Source organism: Oncorhynchus tshawytscha, linkage group LG02, assembly GCF_018296145.1.
Source record: "Oncorhynchus tshawytscha isolate Ot180627B linkage group LG02, Otsh_v2.0, whole genome shotgun sequence".
Taxonomy (NCBI): Eukaryota; Metazoa; Chordata; class Actinopteri; order Salmoniformes; family Salmonidae; genus Oncorhynchus; species Oncorhynchus tshawytscha.
The window spans coordinates 64,580,508-64,597,699 of NC_056430.1; the positions used below are offsets into that span (position 1 = coordinate 64,580,508).

At 44.8% G+C, this 17,192-nt stretch overlaps 1 protein-coding gene across 1 annotated transcript; it reads right to left on the reverse strand.

The window, feature by feature from the left end:
• Positions 1 to 7,543: 7,543 nt before the first annotated feature.
• On the reverse strand, positions 7,544 to 12,601 carry LOC112245807 (neuronal pentraxin-1-like). Its single transcript, XM_024413972.1, has 5 exons — positions 12,009 to 12,601; positions 11,301 to 11,508; positions 10,037 to 10,281; positions 9,401 to 9,580; positions 7,544 to 8,787 (listed from the first exon to the last, which is right to left on the reverse strand). The coding sequence occupies exons 1-5, from the start codon at positions 12,438 to 12,440 to the stop codon at positions 8,566 to 8,568; spliced, it is 1,287 nt and encodes a 428-aa protein (XP_024269740.1). The 5' UTR covers positions 12,441 to 12,601; the 3' UTR covers positions 7,544 to 8,565.
• Positions 12,602 to 17,192: the final 4,591 nt, after the last annotated feature.

Genomic DNA, 17,192 nt, shown 5'->3' on the forward strand with positions numbered 1-17,192 from the left:
ACTGACTCAGTATGCCTGCTCACACTACAGACAGGTGACATCGCATTTCTTCTTGGAGAAGTAACTTTTTAAGGAGATGCATGCATGAGTATATAGGCATGCTCAAGTGTGTGTGTGTGTGTGTGTGTGTGTGTGTGTGTGTGTGTGTGCGTGCGCGCACGAGTGGTGTACGTGCGTCCATATGAGCGGCTGGCACAGCCTGCGACTGACCTAATTATGGCAGGCCTGCCGGTGTGCGGCGCCCAGATTGTGTGTGTGTGTGCGTGTTTGAGTGTGGTTACCTTCTCCTTAATTACTGTGTGTCACAAGTATCCTCAACTACCGATGTAGCTAAATGTTCCCCACAGGTAAACAACAGGTCTCCAGTCCACACAGATGATTACATTACAGTGCTCTAATCAGATTGCAGGTACTGTACTGTAGAGATGAATAGAAGTGCCAGCTCCGTCAGTTAGCTAGCAGATCTCCTTCCGGGTGAGGATTTTTGTGTTTGTTGTTTTCATGTTTGTATTCCCAAGGAGATAACCCTTCTCCTCCACACAAACTGTTGAATCCCGGGTGGTCTGTGGCAGGGGGTGTTTGGAAAAAGTTATTGCTGTCTCTACGACTGCCGCCTCACCAGCAAGATATCCGCCACAGAAATTCTCCAATCCCCGAATCGGGCTCGTTCAATGTTCAATTATTCATGCTGCTATTGCGGCGCTCGGGCACAGAGGGAGGGATCTGCGGGGGGGGGTTACTGGCATCATCGGCATTCCCCGACCTGGCTGTGAGATGGAATATGTACAGCATGTGCCTACCGGCCCGACGGCATCTATCATATTCCGTTCCCCCGTTATCAGACCCCCGTCCCACAGCACTCACTCTACCTCTCCCTCCAGAACATGCTTTCTCTAACTCTCTCTTTACCTTGCACTACCTCTCTCTCTCTACCTGTCTACCTCTCGCTCCACCTCTCTTCCCCTTTCTCCCGCTGAGTCCTGGTCACACACAGGCAAGCTCTGCCATTAGCGCTGTGATTGCTCAAGAGGGAGCTGTGGTAAAGGTGTTATCAAATGCCCTTAATGCCTACACCACAGCCAAGGTCGCTTCTGCTACAAGTGACCTTGAATATGTGAAAGCGCATAATTGAGAGACCTTAGGGAGATGACACAGCTCACTTTACACCCTTCCTCTTTCCAGCTCTAGGTGGTCAGCATTGGTGACAGACCACATTCGTCCCACCTAGCCTTCTCCTTGGGTCTTCTATACACATGCGTTCACGCCCCCTTAGATTCCTATGATCTCAACCTGCCTGTGATTTCTCCTTTTCTCCTCTCCTCTCCTCTCCTCTTCTCTCAACACTGTTTAGTCAATGCAAGGATCAGTTCAATGTCGGCTTTTTTCTATTATGGAAATCACTCGCCTCTGGTGGATGACCTGTTTCTGTGAGATATGCTGTGTAACTGGCTCCCCTGGGAGAGAGGGAGGGGAGAGAGGGAGGGGAGAGAGGGAGGGGGGAGATCTCTCTCTGTGTCTCGCTCTCTCTCTGTGTGTCTCGCTCTCTCTCTCTGTGTCTCGCTCTCTCTCTCTGTGTCTCGCTCTCTCTCTCTGTGTCTCGCTCTCTCTCTGTGTCTCGCTCTCTCTCTCTGTGTCTCGCTCTCTGTACAGTGTGTGTCGTGCTGTACTGTGTGCTCTCGGTGTTAACAGAACGTCCCACTGCACCAGTCCTCTTCCTTGTTAACTGCTGTCATGCCTGCTACCCCCTAAACTCTGTTCCCCTTCCTGAATCCGATCTCCATCTCATCACTCTGCCTTAGAGAGCCCTCAGAGAGCTGCTACCAGAAACTCCCCCTTTTAAACAAGTCATGGCTCGCTAAAGTGGAGATCCGTATGTGTTTCCTCATCCCCTTGCTGCCTCTTCCCCGTTCCTCTTCAACTTCCTGTTGATGTGCGTCACTCGTGCATTTTTCATGTTGGCGCCGGTAAGGGGGATAAGAACGCAGGGGTGCTAATGCTAAGCTAGGCTAGGCTACTCATCAATGTTTCAGGACAGATGGAGGTGGCGCGATGGGAGCTGGAGAGGTTATATTGGCCTGTGTACCATCTTTTAGCCAGCCTTCCACAGCTATCCGACTGACCACGTTGCCCAGTGTCTGGGCAGTGTTGTCTGGTACACAGCCAATAACAGCTGGTCAGAACCACTGGGCTGGACCTGTCTGAACTGTGAATTCACCTGAGAGGTCAGAGAGCCGCAGGCATAGAGATCCTCCATCTGTGGACCTATAACTCAGCCTTTACTGACTGACACTGATACCATCCACCCTGCATTCGAGTGAATACAGCATTTGAGTGGGTCAAACTCGTAGTGGACAAAGTCTGCAACGTAAGGATCTCATTCAGGATAGATATGCTTCTTCTGCTTGTCTTTGGGTTGACTCACACCCAACATTGACATTTGTCTTACCTCTGATGGAAGGATGTCTGTCTGAGGAATCAGAAAAGAGAGCAATGGACACAGAAGGCCAGTAATGTTTCTTCTAGTCTACCTTTTGGGTTGGAATAGGAAGCCAGAGAATCTCCCACTCGCTCTCTCTCGCTGTCACTCTCTCTCTCTCTCTTGCTTTCTCCAGTCTCTGTCCAACTGTAGTGGAGCTGTGCCGTCAGAGGACTCCCTATAACGGAGGAAGACACCACATGGATCCTGACCTTACCTGTGAGCGGGCTCATTATCCCAGCCTGCATCCAGTCCGGAAGACTCCGCTGCTCGTTAAATGCCACGAGCCAAGCTCGTGCTCCCTTCTGTGATTGCCTCTCCATGGCGAGAGGACAGGAGGAGGGAGGGAGGGAGGGAGGGGGAGGGAGGGAGGGAGGTGTGGCTTTCTCTCTTTATCTCTCTTTAAAGACTTGGCTGAGTTGGATGGTCCACTTTTAGTCCTCAGCTGTTAGTAGAATCACCCTTCACCCAGAGTGTCTGTTCAGTGCAGTTATGATAGAAGAGGGAACTGTTGCCTGCATGTTGCACGGGCTGAAATAACACGCTGACAGCCCTGCATACAGATGTAGAGGGGGGGTGGGATGGAATATCCAGATTTTCCTTTCATTTTGCATTTGCACGTTTTAACACATCAACCCCAGGCTCTCGTTATGGTGCACGGTGTTGTGCAAGTTTGTGCTCCCTGCGTCAACAAGCGGTATGACTGCTCCTCTGGACGAAAGCATTATTCATCTTCCTCCCAGAGACTAGTGCCCCCTGGGACAGGTTAGGAATTAATGAGACAGCTGAAACGTCATCTCTTTATCCACTCAATCTGACAAAAAAACCTCCTCCCTCGGAAAGATTTGCATTGTTGGGGAGGCACCATGAATCTTACTGGTATTATCGATGGATATGGTGACGGATATGGCAATATTGGTGGACAGAGATTATTGCTTTTGTGGTGAGGTGAACCGAACATTACATTGAAATATTGTTAAAATCGCCCCGATCTATCTTGATATGGTGGCGTTTACGGCTGTTGGGTACATTGGTTGACAGGGATCACTGGTTTTGTGGTGAACTGACACAACATGCCGTGTCACGTTTTGTGTATCGTTGCATCTAAAAAGTTGTATCTTTGTTGGAGAATTACATAAATCATGCTCTTTCCGTCATAACTTATGTTCCATTATCCTTGAAATAAAATTGCTATCATTCCCATTTGTATTTATAGCAGCACTGCAGTGTAAAGCGAAAATAGCATTCCAGGAGCTTTCCAGGTCAGTGCTTAATACTGAGAGAAAATGTATGTGTGAATATTTCTCAGGCTGACTCTTTCATTCCAGATAGTTATTTATGGGCGGTGGACTGGAGATCAATTGCACTGTGGATTCTGATTATAAAACATAGCTCTATAAAGTGGGTTGGAGCCTGAATTGTGAAGTAGGGCACCTTATGGTGCCTTCTATGGTATGAGAAATAACAGATGTTTACTTATAGGCAAGAGAGGTGCCCTGGAAAAGGTCAGCTCATGTAACTCAGCATTTAAAAAGCAGCATATGTAACAACCCTTTGGCAGAAATCCTTACACTAAAGTCTATTACTGTTTTCATATTGTCCTCGTAGAGTTTGTTATTTGAATTAAGATTGAGGGCTTTTGATTTATGATTTATGGACTGGTTAATTATTAATGACTTATTAAATGAATGACTTAAATTAGGATCTGAAATTACAGTTGTCCAGATCAATTCAAGTTTATAGGTCAGTTTGACAGGAAAGTTATCGTGTTATATATGAGATTTCATGGGTTTCATAGGTTGATCCTTTGACTGATTTCTATCGGGGGCGGCAGGTAGCCTAGTGGTTAAATCGTTGGACTAGTAACTGAAAGGTTGCAAGATAAAATCCCTGAACTGACAAGGTAAAAATCTGTCGTTTTGCCCCTGAACAAGGCAGTTAACCCACTGTTCCTAGGCCGTCATTGTAAATAAGAATTTGTTCTTAACTGACTTGCTTATTTAAATAAAGGGAATGTCTGCCTGGTACAATTGATGACGTCTCCTGGCGCAGAGAATATTCAGATGACCACTTCACAAATGCACGGTCGTACTCTAGCAATGCACTACAGCCTAGCAGCCTTACGCTAGCAGGGAATTAGTGAGCAGCGTAGTAAGCAGTAGCCCCAGTGATTATGATGGCATGGCCAGTCGGCCATTGACGGGTGCTTTCTGGTGACGTCAACTGAGAGGCTGGCTATAAACCGCTACTGTGGCAGTACTGTAGATCACCCTCCCTCCTCTCCTTTGATCGTGCTGTTGTTTTGGACAGTATAGTGGAGCCTCATTCCTTGTCAACGTGATGTTTGTGTGATTCTCAACCCTGTCCTCATGCCACCCAGCCACTTCCACTTCTAATCTATTTCAGTAGTAGCACACCTGCTTAAACTAATCACAGGCTTGGCGATTTGTTGACTAGTGGATTGAGTGTGTAGCATGTCCTAGTCCTGGACTAAATAAATATATTGAGTGAAACATAGCAGAGTATTTACAGGGGTCTTCAAGAGGGCTGGGCACTCCCATATCAAAGCAGGGGGAGCTCCCTGCAGAGGTGTCATTCCCATATGGGGGCACAAGGCCAAGTGCTCCCTCAGATTTGTCCTGTTTAAAAATGTTCTGAGGTTAAATTGATTACAAAACGTCATTTTTAAGACCACGTTTTATCATAATTATAGATAAAGAAAGATCTGTCAGTGGCATTTTGTAGAGGGGGCACACTTCCTGGACCAGGCATAGAGTACCCCCTCCCCCCATTCTCCCTAGTAAGTGGTTCCTTCCAAGGTGTACCATGGAGAAAAGATATGCTAGGCAGGATGCTTGATGCTTTAGTGCAGGGGTTCTCAACTCTGACCCTACGAGGGCCGGAGCCTGTTGGGTTTCTGTTCTACCTGATCATTAATTGCACACACCTGGTGTCTCAGGTTGAATTCAGTCCCTGATTAGAGGGGGGAAATGAAAGAACACAATGGAACTGGCTTCGAAGTCCAGAGTTGAGTTTGAGGGCTCTAGTGCAGACCGTATCATTAGTGGAGGAAAGAGAGTGTTGAGTGACCACACAGAGCGTTGGATTTGATTTCAGCTGCCAGTGATGAGCACTCGTAAGCTATGTAGCCTATTGATTCCTTCTTGATAAATAAATAAAAGGAAAATGTTTTGTTTCTCTATAATACTAGTCTCCTACTGTAGCAAATGTATGAAGTTTGCTTTAGCTATCCAGCTAGATAGCTTCCCAATATCCCAACATCTTAACTAGCTGCCAAGCCATTTCAGGCTATCAATCAAGTTAGAGTAGCTTGTCAAACTATCTTAGCTGGCATGCCTGCTGAAAAGGTTGCTACAGTAGACTTTAGAAAATATTAAAATTGCTTTAATTCTTGGGCTATGATGCTATATACCAGTGTTGTACTAATCTCCTAAGGCATAGAGGTTCTTAAAGAATCCATGTGCATCTTTAATTAAAATTCAAATTGAACAGGTAAAGAGGTATGATTATATAACCGATGCAGAAAAATGCAAATATTTTTGACATAGAAATAGGCATAATGATTGTGGCTGTAGATGTCAGTTAAAAGCTGATTCAGGTCTTTCAAAAATGCTAAATTCTCAGATTTATCAGCACCCCTCTTCACCCCCTTCCTAACTATGCGCCCCCTCTAAAAGAATGGATGGATGACACCCCTGGCTGAACGTGTAAAACGAGCTCCCCCATAAGTTTTTGAATTACTGTTGGTTCAACCCACTAGTTTTAGGCCACCCCCAAGACTCATTGTGCAATTCCAACCCTTCTCCAGCATTGTCTACCAGTCCAATGTACGCTCTCAACCCTTCAGAAACAGGCCTCGAGTGAAACCAGTCCAGTTTGGTGTGTGTTCTGTATGAGGGCGAAATGATGATAGTGAGAAGAGTAAGGACGCATGTTCTCTAAGGGAGAGCTCCGACCTCATTACTTTGTTACTGGGCTCTTGACCTTGGGTAAGAGGTAGTGCACCTTGGGAGAATGAGTCTCTGGGATCAGTGAGGCTGTGTGTGAATGTTCTGTCCGAGCTAATGAGGGTCTGTCCCCTCAAGGGACCTCTTTCTCTTTCTGTCAGGGACTACATCTCCCATCTCTCCCCCTGGCTACCTACTAACTAAGGCCTACAGCTGCTCATTGCTCGCTATCTGATCAATGTTGGCTCTCAGGGAAGATCGCTTTTCTAACTGGTCTTTCAAGAGATCTTCCCTCCCAGTTCTCCCTCTGGATAACTAACTACCCAAGTGATTTATGAGTAACGGCCATAGATTTCTATGGTAACAGGAAGCCAAGCATGATGGTGCAGGCTGCACAATTTCTCCAAAAGCCATGCTGCAAGAGGCAGAGTTAAATGTGGGTGCTTCTCTGAGATGTTTGTGACACCATCTGATTACGTGGGTGATGACAAATAATAACTGACTCAGCTCAATGCAGTAACTGTCAAAGTACAAGACCACCAGCATCCAGGACTGCAGTGTTTTGTTACATGATGCATGTGATGGGAGAGGATGGCACTTAACACAACACTGTAAACGGATACAGAACGAAATAGAGCAGTATATGCTACAGTATAGCATGGCGCTTTCTGTAGGTTTGGATCAGATTGCATCGCAACCAATTGTATTGACTATGGCAAAGGGGAGTGATATGACTAGGCGTTTTCTTCTTTCGACAGCCTCGCTTTCATTAGGGCGGACTGTGCGCGCCTCAAACGCACGCACACACCACAAAGCATTTGGGAGTGTTGTCTTCTGCAGTCAGCTAAAAAGACACAGCACACACACTGTTTCAGTTGTTCCCAGCACCTCTCCGACCTTCAGTCTGAGTTCAGGCGTTTTTCACTTACCCAGCACTAACGTCTTTCACCTACACCATGTGACAAGATTAAAGCAGATTTAACCAGCAATTATGATTCTCTCTCTCTCTCCCCACATTTTCCCGCTCTCTTTCTCACTTCTCATCCACACTTTTTTTTGCTGCCTACGATTAATGCCTGCCCATGAATAAACTTTTAACTCTTATGTATCACAATTTTATTAGAAAAATTATATCTTTTTTTATATCTTTCAATGTTGCCATGCTTGGAGCATATAACAATCCAGTAGAAAACCACCCAGTCCCAGAAAGGATAGTCAAGCAGATGTGGCAGCGTTTTGTCACTCAGTCATGCTGTTACTATACAGACACCGTAACATTCCGAATACAGACACCGGTAGTACAAACACCTGCCCAAACACGTCACCATATCCGTGAACAAACCTCAATTAAATTACATTTATCAGAATAATAACAAGAAACGCTCCCACCTTCCCTCAAAATAAATACAAAACAAACAACACATATAATTTGCAACATAAAACGTATGCGCTGAATATTTGCACGAGCCCAAGGCACCCAGGCTTTGTTGCATGTTGGCAATTAACGACATTCGTGTACAGGGTTTACAGGAGACACTTTGAAGCGAACGACAATTACAAATTATTTTTTACAGTCCGACTTGCAGTGTCCTTCAACGTACCGTCGGCGTCCTCTCTCTACATGGCTCTCGTCATTCACAGTGCAAGATCCGGGGGTGGGGGGGTTGAGGGATTTGGAGGGCGCCGTATCATTTCACGTCGTCAAATACTGACAATACTTGGACAGACAGCGTGAGTTCCACTCTAGGGGATGGCTCCATAAATTCCGCACTGTGCTGTGAATTGTCTAACGTAAGGCGTGGATTGCCCAGCTGCCAGTCCAAGACAAAATAAGCGAATCAAAAAAAGCTAAAGTGCGCTTGCAACAAAACTCCAATAGAAAACCAAACAAACAGATACCAACACTGTCCAACTGAGGTTTCCAAGACGAATTAGATTTTTCACAAGATCAAAAAATGTTGTTTCGTACATAAATATCTAATAGAAATCCCGGGTATAAGCTTATCATTAAATAAATACCAAATAGTCTGTAACGAACGTCAAAATGAAGACAAGAACGACAGAAGCTCAAAAGAAATACAGATAAATCGGATTGGCCTTGGTTTCATGTCGGAATGCAGTTCAGTTGAGCGCACGGCACGGCTCGAATGTCCACTTGGTAGCTCCACCGAATACTTCAATGTTGGACTCCGACCAAGAGAATACATTGCCAGTTTGCGCTTTACTGTTGCAGGTTGCCAGGTTATAAATATCCCCAATGGAAAGCTTCCTATCCCACATGTTGAGATTTGCTAGCTCACCCACGTATGCTTGTGTGGCGTCGAAACCTCCCCCCAGCGTGTCCTGCGGAGCAACAAGATGACAAGTTCAAGGTTAGTGGCGCGAATTGTGGGTACGCGCGTGGCCTTTCTTTTACGCATGGCCAATCTATTACAAATGTGTGTAATAAGCTAATCATCCTGTACTGTATTAGGAAGGAATACAATTGTCCTGTACCATGGAAATGCATTGATATCTATTTCTAACTATCATAAAACTATAATAAAAAGCAGCCACTCTTCGTGCCAGGTCCATCACAACCGAAGCCCAAATTGAACCATTTACACACGTTATTTGCTTTTCATGACAAGATATGCCTTACTCTTTAATTGCTACAGATTTGCCACTTTTCTATCTGAAATGGATTGTGCATTGTCCCAATTGAGGGGGTATTCTACGATATCTAGCTCGCCGGCCTTAATTAGATGGCTACGTCTTAATTGACAATTTCGTCAAGGTCTCTCAACTTTCCCATTACTTGAATATTCCTTTGATCATTGGAGAGAGAACGTGCTCTAATATTTTCATTACTAATGGATATAATTATTTCCCCCAGGCCATTTATCTCAATAATATCACGACTTGCATACCAATGTAATACAAAGTTAGTTCATCCTCATTTAGTGAACCCTCTTACCTGCTCTTGTCCCAGTACGAGGACCCCCTGCGGCTTGATGGGATGGTATGGCGCCAGATTCTCTCCACTGCCCCGCAGCACTCCGTCCTGAAACGCCTCCCACATCCCGTCGCGCGTGGTCCAGGTGATGCAGATGTGATGCCACTTCCCGTCGTTGATGATGAACGGCAACTTGGCCACCTGCAGCATGGACAGCGCACCCATTACTGAATGTTCAAATAGGCCTGGCCTAGAACTAATGATTGCTACGGTTTTTTATTTTTTTCAGACATAGCACTGGCTGTAAATGCAATATTTGTATAATGAAGTTGCTTGTCACGTCTCCATAATTTTCCCAGACATTGCATAATGAATGCTGCGTAGTTGGGGCGGCAGGGTAGCCTAGTGGTTAGAGCGTTGGACTAGTAACCGGAAGGTAACCGAAATCTGTCGTTCTGCCCCTGAACAGGCAGTTAACCCACTGTTCCTAGGCCGTCATTGAAAATAAGAATTTGTTCTTAACTGACTTGCCTAGTAAAATAAAATAAATAGTTTAATTTGCTAGTCTGGCACACCACATTTACGCATGGCGATCTGACCATTTTGCCTATAACCAAATGCTGTGTAGAATATGCCATTGCCCTCAGCGATCATTACCTTATCATTGATGAGTATCTCCATCGGGTTATTTCCCCACTCAATCAGCACCAGCTCGTTGGCCTGCCCTGGGACAGCGTAGGAGAAAGGTGTGCCCACTCCGGGCGACGCGTTAGATTTAATCCACAGACACACGGTGAAGGCATACATCTCCGGCAGGGTTCTCTTGGCTTTGGCGTACATGTAGTTGGTTCTCAACGGGAATGTCAGCTGGAACTTGTCCAGTGGTCTGTTGTCTTTCCCACCTGCGGACGAAACGTAGGCCTACTTGTTTACCTTTCAGTGATTTCTATAATTTACATTGCACTCATAGGCCTATGTTATAGTCAGTTATGTCATATCATGTGATTGATTGATTTATTCGTATACGTGGTTTGCTCCACCAGTAGAGATGTTCGATCCATAACTAAAGGTTTTCTCCTTTCTTTTTAGTTTTTTGACGATGCAATGATTTATATAATTGGCTTAGAACAGACTGTGCATCTCTCTCCTAACCTATTATTTGCGGTATGATGTGACCACGTGAGCAGGGCAAACAGGGAATTGCTCTCTATCTCTCTCTCTCACTCACACACACGCGCCACCCCTTCCTAACCTCCAACCCCCTCATTCTCCCCATCCCTTTCGGGTTGTCAGTAAGGAACTAAACCTTGATTGATGTTCCAAAATGTGCCCATCGGTCTCCAACACTGTGCGCGCTTTATCAAGCACTGCGCACATCGTTAAAAACCCTCTGGTAGAGTTCCTGCGCGGCTCTGTCCCCTACAAAACCAACGACTCTCGTTCACAGTCACTGGAAATAAAGCGATCATTGGCTGTCGCTCCATGCCACGTTAATTATTATCCCAGCGTGGCATCACTGTGTTAATATGAGACATGCAAAGCAATGCAGCTACCTCCCTCTCTCCATCGCCCATATCCCATTACGCACTGTGGTGAGAACTGTGCTGCGGCACAGTCTGTATTGACAAGCTACTGTGGTCTGCGGGTTGTAGTGATACCTCATGTGCACCAGGCAATTAACCAAGTGAAATGCAGGGTTGTTTTTAAAATTGACATTGTTTTAGACATATAAACAATTGAGTGAGGCAATTCCACCACATTTGGATGATTTTTTTTTTACTATTAAAACTTTATGCGCAAATTATTATCCCAATAATGTAATGCGTTTAGTCGTTTGTATAAGCAAGCATTCACATGAACATAACTATTATATTGACTGTGTACATTTGGGCATGATCTCTTTGCCTCATATCTCACTCACCTTTCTCTAGGTCCGTTATCCGGTGATGCATGGAAGTCAGCGTGGACTCCACTCGGTTCCGCTGGTCCGTATCGTTTTTCTGACCCGGTTTGGTCTCCTCCAGGGTGTTGACCCGGGACAGCACCTGCTTCTCCATATCATCAATCTTGTTCTGAAGCAGGTCTTTCAGACTATTCGCCTGGGCCGTACCGTTGTTTCGGCTGTATTGCTGTACCATGGAACAAGGACATAGGAACAGATAAGATGGGACGATTAAAATAACTTTGGGTTTAAATAAACACTCCAACATGCACGAGGCGGGGCTCGTCGTGGGTAAAGCTCTGGTGCTTAGCTCGTTTGTGGAGGGCTTACTGCCTCGGCAATTTGCATCAAATGCCTAAATTGGTCCAAAGATGAGGCGTCTGTCTGTCCTTATCAGGAGTGTGGTGCGGCTTTATGTAGTGCTCTAGAGTAATCACTTTACGACTGGATGCGGAAAAAGAGCTGTAAATAGGTCTATAGCATTAGTGACTGGACTGAAATAACCATATAGTAAGCAATTCACAACTATATAGAGCACTTATAACTAGCACATTGAGCTCTACGTGCTATACAACCAACCGAGCCGATTGGAAACGCGTAGAATGGATTACAAGTTGATTGAAAGCTCAAACTGCATTCCAAATTACTAGGTCAAAATAGGGAGGTCAAACAAACGCCAATGCATACCTCAAGATTCTCCAACCTCTGTTTGAGAGTCTGTAAAGTCTGTCCTAGTTGAGCGAGAGTGTCCTGAGGACCCCTTGATACGTCCCCCATAGTGTTCTTGGCGCCCGGTACTATTCTCCGGCCTCCCGCTCCCGCCTCGGGCAGACTCTGGCTCTCACACCGGCTCAACTTGGACGTTAGTTCCCTGATTGTCTCCTTTTGGTTCATAATGGTCTCCTTTTGCTGTAACACGGTCTCCCTCAATTGCATCACCGTCGTCTTCAAATCCTCTGCCGGACCGCTGTTCTGCATCGTAGCCGCGCACAAGTCCATATCCTTGGGCACAGACGTGCAAATAAACTGGGTCTGTCCGAAATCTTGCGTTGACCCCTCCAAAACCAAGAATGAAAGTAGGAAAAGTTGCCAAGAGTGTCCCTCAATGATTCCAGGCATGTTTCCCGACGTGTGTGGTGTTGCAGCCGCTGAGTTTGTTTTCGGGCAGTTGGTTTCAGCACCACGGAGCTGTCCCCTGTCTGTAGCTGTGAGGTTTCAGTTCTGCTCGTCCTAGATTTTATAGGCTAGCCACAGCCGGGATGAGGGCAGCGTTGAGGCAGGTTCTCTGCAGCACAGTGGGGAGGAAGCAGGTTGTGCTGCTTAATCACGTCCAGACTTTTATTTAAGGTGGACCGTGGCAATTAGAAGCATGTTGTATATGTTTTACACCACTGCATGACGTGAGTCGTGTACTATTATGTTGTCAGTCAGGAAATTAAGGACCAAGTAAGATATAGCACTGCTCTACTATTTTAGGAATGAGTTTCTTAGGCTGCTATTATTATGGTCTGCAATTCACATTTACAAATACAGAAGTGAGAATAGGAGAAGGTGAACTTGTTTTACCAGGAGTAAATATATTATAGATGGCAGTCTGCTTTACATTCTGAAGTTCAACTGGCAATTAAATCCATCCCAAAAAACATGTTTTATTAGATTCAACTACAGTCGTTTCGAAGTCATATATCAGTACAGTGCATTGAAGTGATTGAATTTGAACTAACTCGTGTATTGCATCAGGCCAAGTATAGCCTATGTGTCTGAAGTTCCACCTTAAAGGAAGCCACTCCCCATGCCCCATAGAGTGAGGATTCTGGCAGAGTCCCTCTCGCTGACTATCCCACAGAGTATTCTCTCTCTCTCTCTTTATTTTTCTTTCTCTCTCGCTCTGTCTCTCTCTCTCTCTCTCTCTCTCTCCATTTCTCTCGCTCTGTCTCTCACTCTCACCTTCCACCAGTTGGCGTGTCTCATTCATCCCCATATTTCCCCACAGACATGGGTTTATCTGATGCAATCTCGGTGCAGTGTCATGTTTTATTTCCCACGTGGGGACGAGATGTCACTCATACAATGAATCTACCTGCCTGTGTGTTCATCACACAATATATTATGCATGACATACATTCACATTAAAAGTATTGCATTAGGCTATTAATATTTTGCCCATAGTCTGGACTCCTTAGTCTGAACTCCTGGATGGCATAAAAAACTTGAAATTCTGCTTATGGAAAACATTTTTTTCATGTGTGAGGTAGGCTACAGAGGATTCTGGTTCAAATGTGTCTCTGGCATATTCATTGCAAGGAGTTACTTTATTCACTTTATTCAAATGAAATGATAATTAATTGTCTGCACTATACCTTCATCAGACCAGTTGGCATCAAGTTTCTCATGTGTGCTCGTCCATGCAAGAATAGACAATATCTTGTCACCCAATTCAGCAACTCACAAAAAAAGTTAGTCAAAGTAAATGCATTAATCATGAAATTATCTTAGGCTAAGCAAATAGATAATTAGTCAGTGATTGAGTCCATGTAGGCTACATTTCCTCACAGAGCAAACGTCCTCCTCACAAATGCGGAGTCAAACAAAAAGGAACGCTGAAGTACCGTTTTTCAAACCCTCACCATTCATCCGAGGGGTGCTAAAAGGATATGAAATTAATTTAACATGTTGTTGCGTAACAAGCACAGAGGCTATCACATGAATATTTATTAAATACAGGGAGGGAAAACGCGCCATTTCACAGATATCACTGGAAATATTTGATTTCCCTTTTGGAGAAAGGTGAGAGAATTTTCCCTCTCATTACTGAGCTGCTGGGAATAATCGGGAAACGGATTTTAATATAGCGACAGCCAATATATAGTGTCTTTGGTGAGTCTAGTTGGCCTAGCCAACTGGGCCAAAACCGGTTGAATCAACGTAATTACAACCAACAAATGTAATGCGATGAGGTGGGAAACTGAAGGGAATTTGGTATTTTTTTAACCCAACTTTTGATCTAAATCCAATGACATGGTGACCTTTTTTTCGTTGAATTCACTTAGTTGACAACTCAACCAAATGTAAATCAAAACGTTGAACTGACGTATGTGCCCAGCGGAAGGCTACTTACTACACGACAGCATAGCTCTTTTTCTCTCAACCAGTAGGCCTATGAAAGAATCAGCACTGCATCAATACAGCACAAGTTGTTAGCCTATAGACTCGGTCCTCTTGTGAAACAAATGGCCACTCAAACCCTAGACTTAATAAAGAAGCTTTACCATTGTTTTATCAACTGAACATATAGTTGTATAAGACTCTGTGACACCGAAGCGGTCTCGGTCAAAACACAATGGCAGAAATTCGACAGACCCATCTGTCGACTTTAATTGGTTTAATTATCGATCGCGTGCGTTGTAATCAGCAAGGTGCCAAGCCTATGGTGGGAAAAAGTCAAGATAACAAACGGTTAATGGCAAAGTCTAATTGCGCCTGCAAGAGCTCATGTTGAAAATCCCCCTTATCTCAGCACATAAACAAGGCGCTTCTACGTCTCAAATTGCACCCTATTCTACAGTACACTCCTTTTTTAAAAACTTTTTTTTGTTTTAACTTTGCAAGTCAGTTAAGAACAACTTCTCATTTTCAATGAGAGCTTAGGAACAGTGGGTTGTTCAGGGGCAGAAGGATAGATTTTTACCTTGTCAGGGACTAGATCTTGCAATCTTTCGGTTACTAGTTCAACACTCTTGTCACTAGGCTACCTGCCGCCCCGCGTACTGGGTAGTGGCAGGTAGTAAGGCAGGACTTTGGTCAAAAGTAGTGCACTATACAGAGAAAAGGGTGCCGTTTGGAAAACACACATTTTCAGCCTTTGCCATTAGGGCGCACCTATGCATAGGTCAACACGTGAACGTTCATTATCTATCGCCCAGCCCCAACAGGCAATACAATAGCTGTTTAACATATGGGAGCAAATTAGCCAGTGTTCTATGCATTAGATCCACAGTACTGTAAACGATCAAGCTGAACTCTAACCCTGCTGGGACGTAGGACAATCCTACTGGGAGACCAGAGTCGGCCCAGCAGCTTGCCTCGGATATATATTCATATTTATCCTTCATATCTGTTGCATAAGAAAGAGTAGCGCCATATGCTCAGCCAAACGCTTCCTCTCCTGTATTTGATATCTCTGCCAGTCTTTCCTAAAAAAAATTAGACAGGAGAAGTTGCATAAACGAACAGAGTTGTGACTGAGGACTCTGGGTATATTTTGTTATTTTTAATTAGTAAGCTGATTTGTAGTCTTATCGGAACGTTTGGAGCACTTTCCACTAAGATGACAGCCGTTTACATGTCAGAACTTAGGATCAATTAAATGTGGACAAATGTAATGACGCTGTGATGGTTAACTGTTCCACTGCACCAACCCTGTGAGTTGATTGCGGTTTGTCTCTACCTAGCTGCATCCCTCCAAAATTGTTTTAAATTCAATCGAAAATGTCGCTGTTCACAACTCTCAATGGTCCTTTTGGCCCCTGTGCATCTCGCCTGAGCAAAAACCTAGGGGAACAACGGGTCTTGTTAATAGCACCAAGTCCGTTCAGAGGCTGTATGCGCTAGCTCTAGTTTAGATAATATAGCATAGCTGGACACGTCCCAAACGGCACCGTTTTCCCTTTATAGTGCAACACTTTTGACCAGAGCCCACGATCTTGGTCAAGAAAGTAGTGCACTAAAAAGGGAATAGGATTCAATTTGAGATGCAAAAATGGGAGAATGGACTGCGATCGGTAACAATCCGTCTCCCTGTGCCTACTGAATAATGCAAGGCCTTTATAACAAAACCCAATATCTAAGAGCACAGATAGAGAAATACTTTTTAACACTGTGCCTGCCTCTGCACCACTACTCCTTTATATGACCGGCATCTGCAATGGCCGGGAGGAGGAGGGGGCAGCGAACAATCACAAACAATCCAAGGCTATGGGTGCTTCCCAAATGGCACTATATTCCCTATTTAGTGTGCTACTTTTTGACCAGGATAAAAAGTAGTGCACTGTATAGGGTGCCATTTGGGCTGCATGGACCCATAAGGCTCTGATAAAAAGTAGTGCACTATATAGAGTATAGGGTGCCATTTGGGATGCATACCTGTGTCTGAAAGTTTTATGTATTCTGTATGTTGTGTGCACCATAGGTAATAGGGTGCCATTTCAGACGCTCCCCAAGAAAAGGTTGGCTCACAACTATATGGAATGGTTCAGAGAGAACACCAGTTTTAGCAATGTTTATGCAGTGTATTTGTTTACTGTCCAGTATTGCTTGGTTGGGAAAAAAAACGGTGTTTAAACACAGTAAGTTTATATGCTACTGTGAGTTTAGCCCTATATGTTTTCCTGCTTAATACTGTAACTCTGAGAATTTGCTGTAGACAAAGAGTTTAGGCATTCCAGTCCCCCCTGGACACGCCCCTGTTCTTCCAGTCTTGTTATCTCCCTTCCCATCATGCCATAGGAGTCTGTCTGTCGAGCTCACCGTGGGTGGTTTCCCATGGGGTGTATGGCTGGGGAGGTAGGGAATAGGGATGACAGACCGAGACATGGATGGGGTGAGCCAGACATGGTGAATGGCTCTGTCTAGAGGTCTATGTCTGACCCATTCTTTCCCAAGGGTGTCCATGTGTGTAGGTTAGACATGCAGGGAATGATACAGCCACTAATAACAGCTCTGCAGCCCCATTGTCAATGGCACACAGCTCTCAGTCTAGTACAGTCCTCAGTTATCTTAACATCACCTTGAAGAGATAGTTCACCCATACTTTACGATTAGTTATGTTAGCATCAATAACCTGTAGAAATATTCAGTATGGAAGGGATAATC

Coding starts and splice junctions, on each gene's coding strand:
- LOC112245807 (XM_024413972.1), bottom strand. CDS start 12,440: ATGCCTGGAATCATTGAGGGACACTCTTGGCAACTTTTCCTACTTTCA. Junction 11,509..12,008: donor AGAGGTTGGAGAATCTTGAG/GTATGCATTGGC, acceptor TCCATGGTACAG/CAATACAGCCGAAACAACGG. Junction 10,282..11,300: donor GATAACGGACCTAGAGAAAG/GTGAGTGAGATA, acceptor TTTCGTCCGCAG/GTGGGAAAGACAACAGACCA.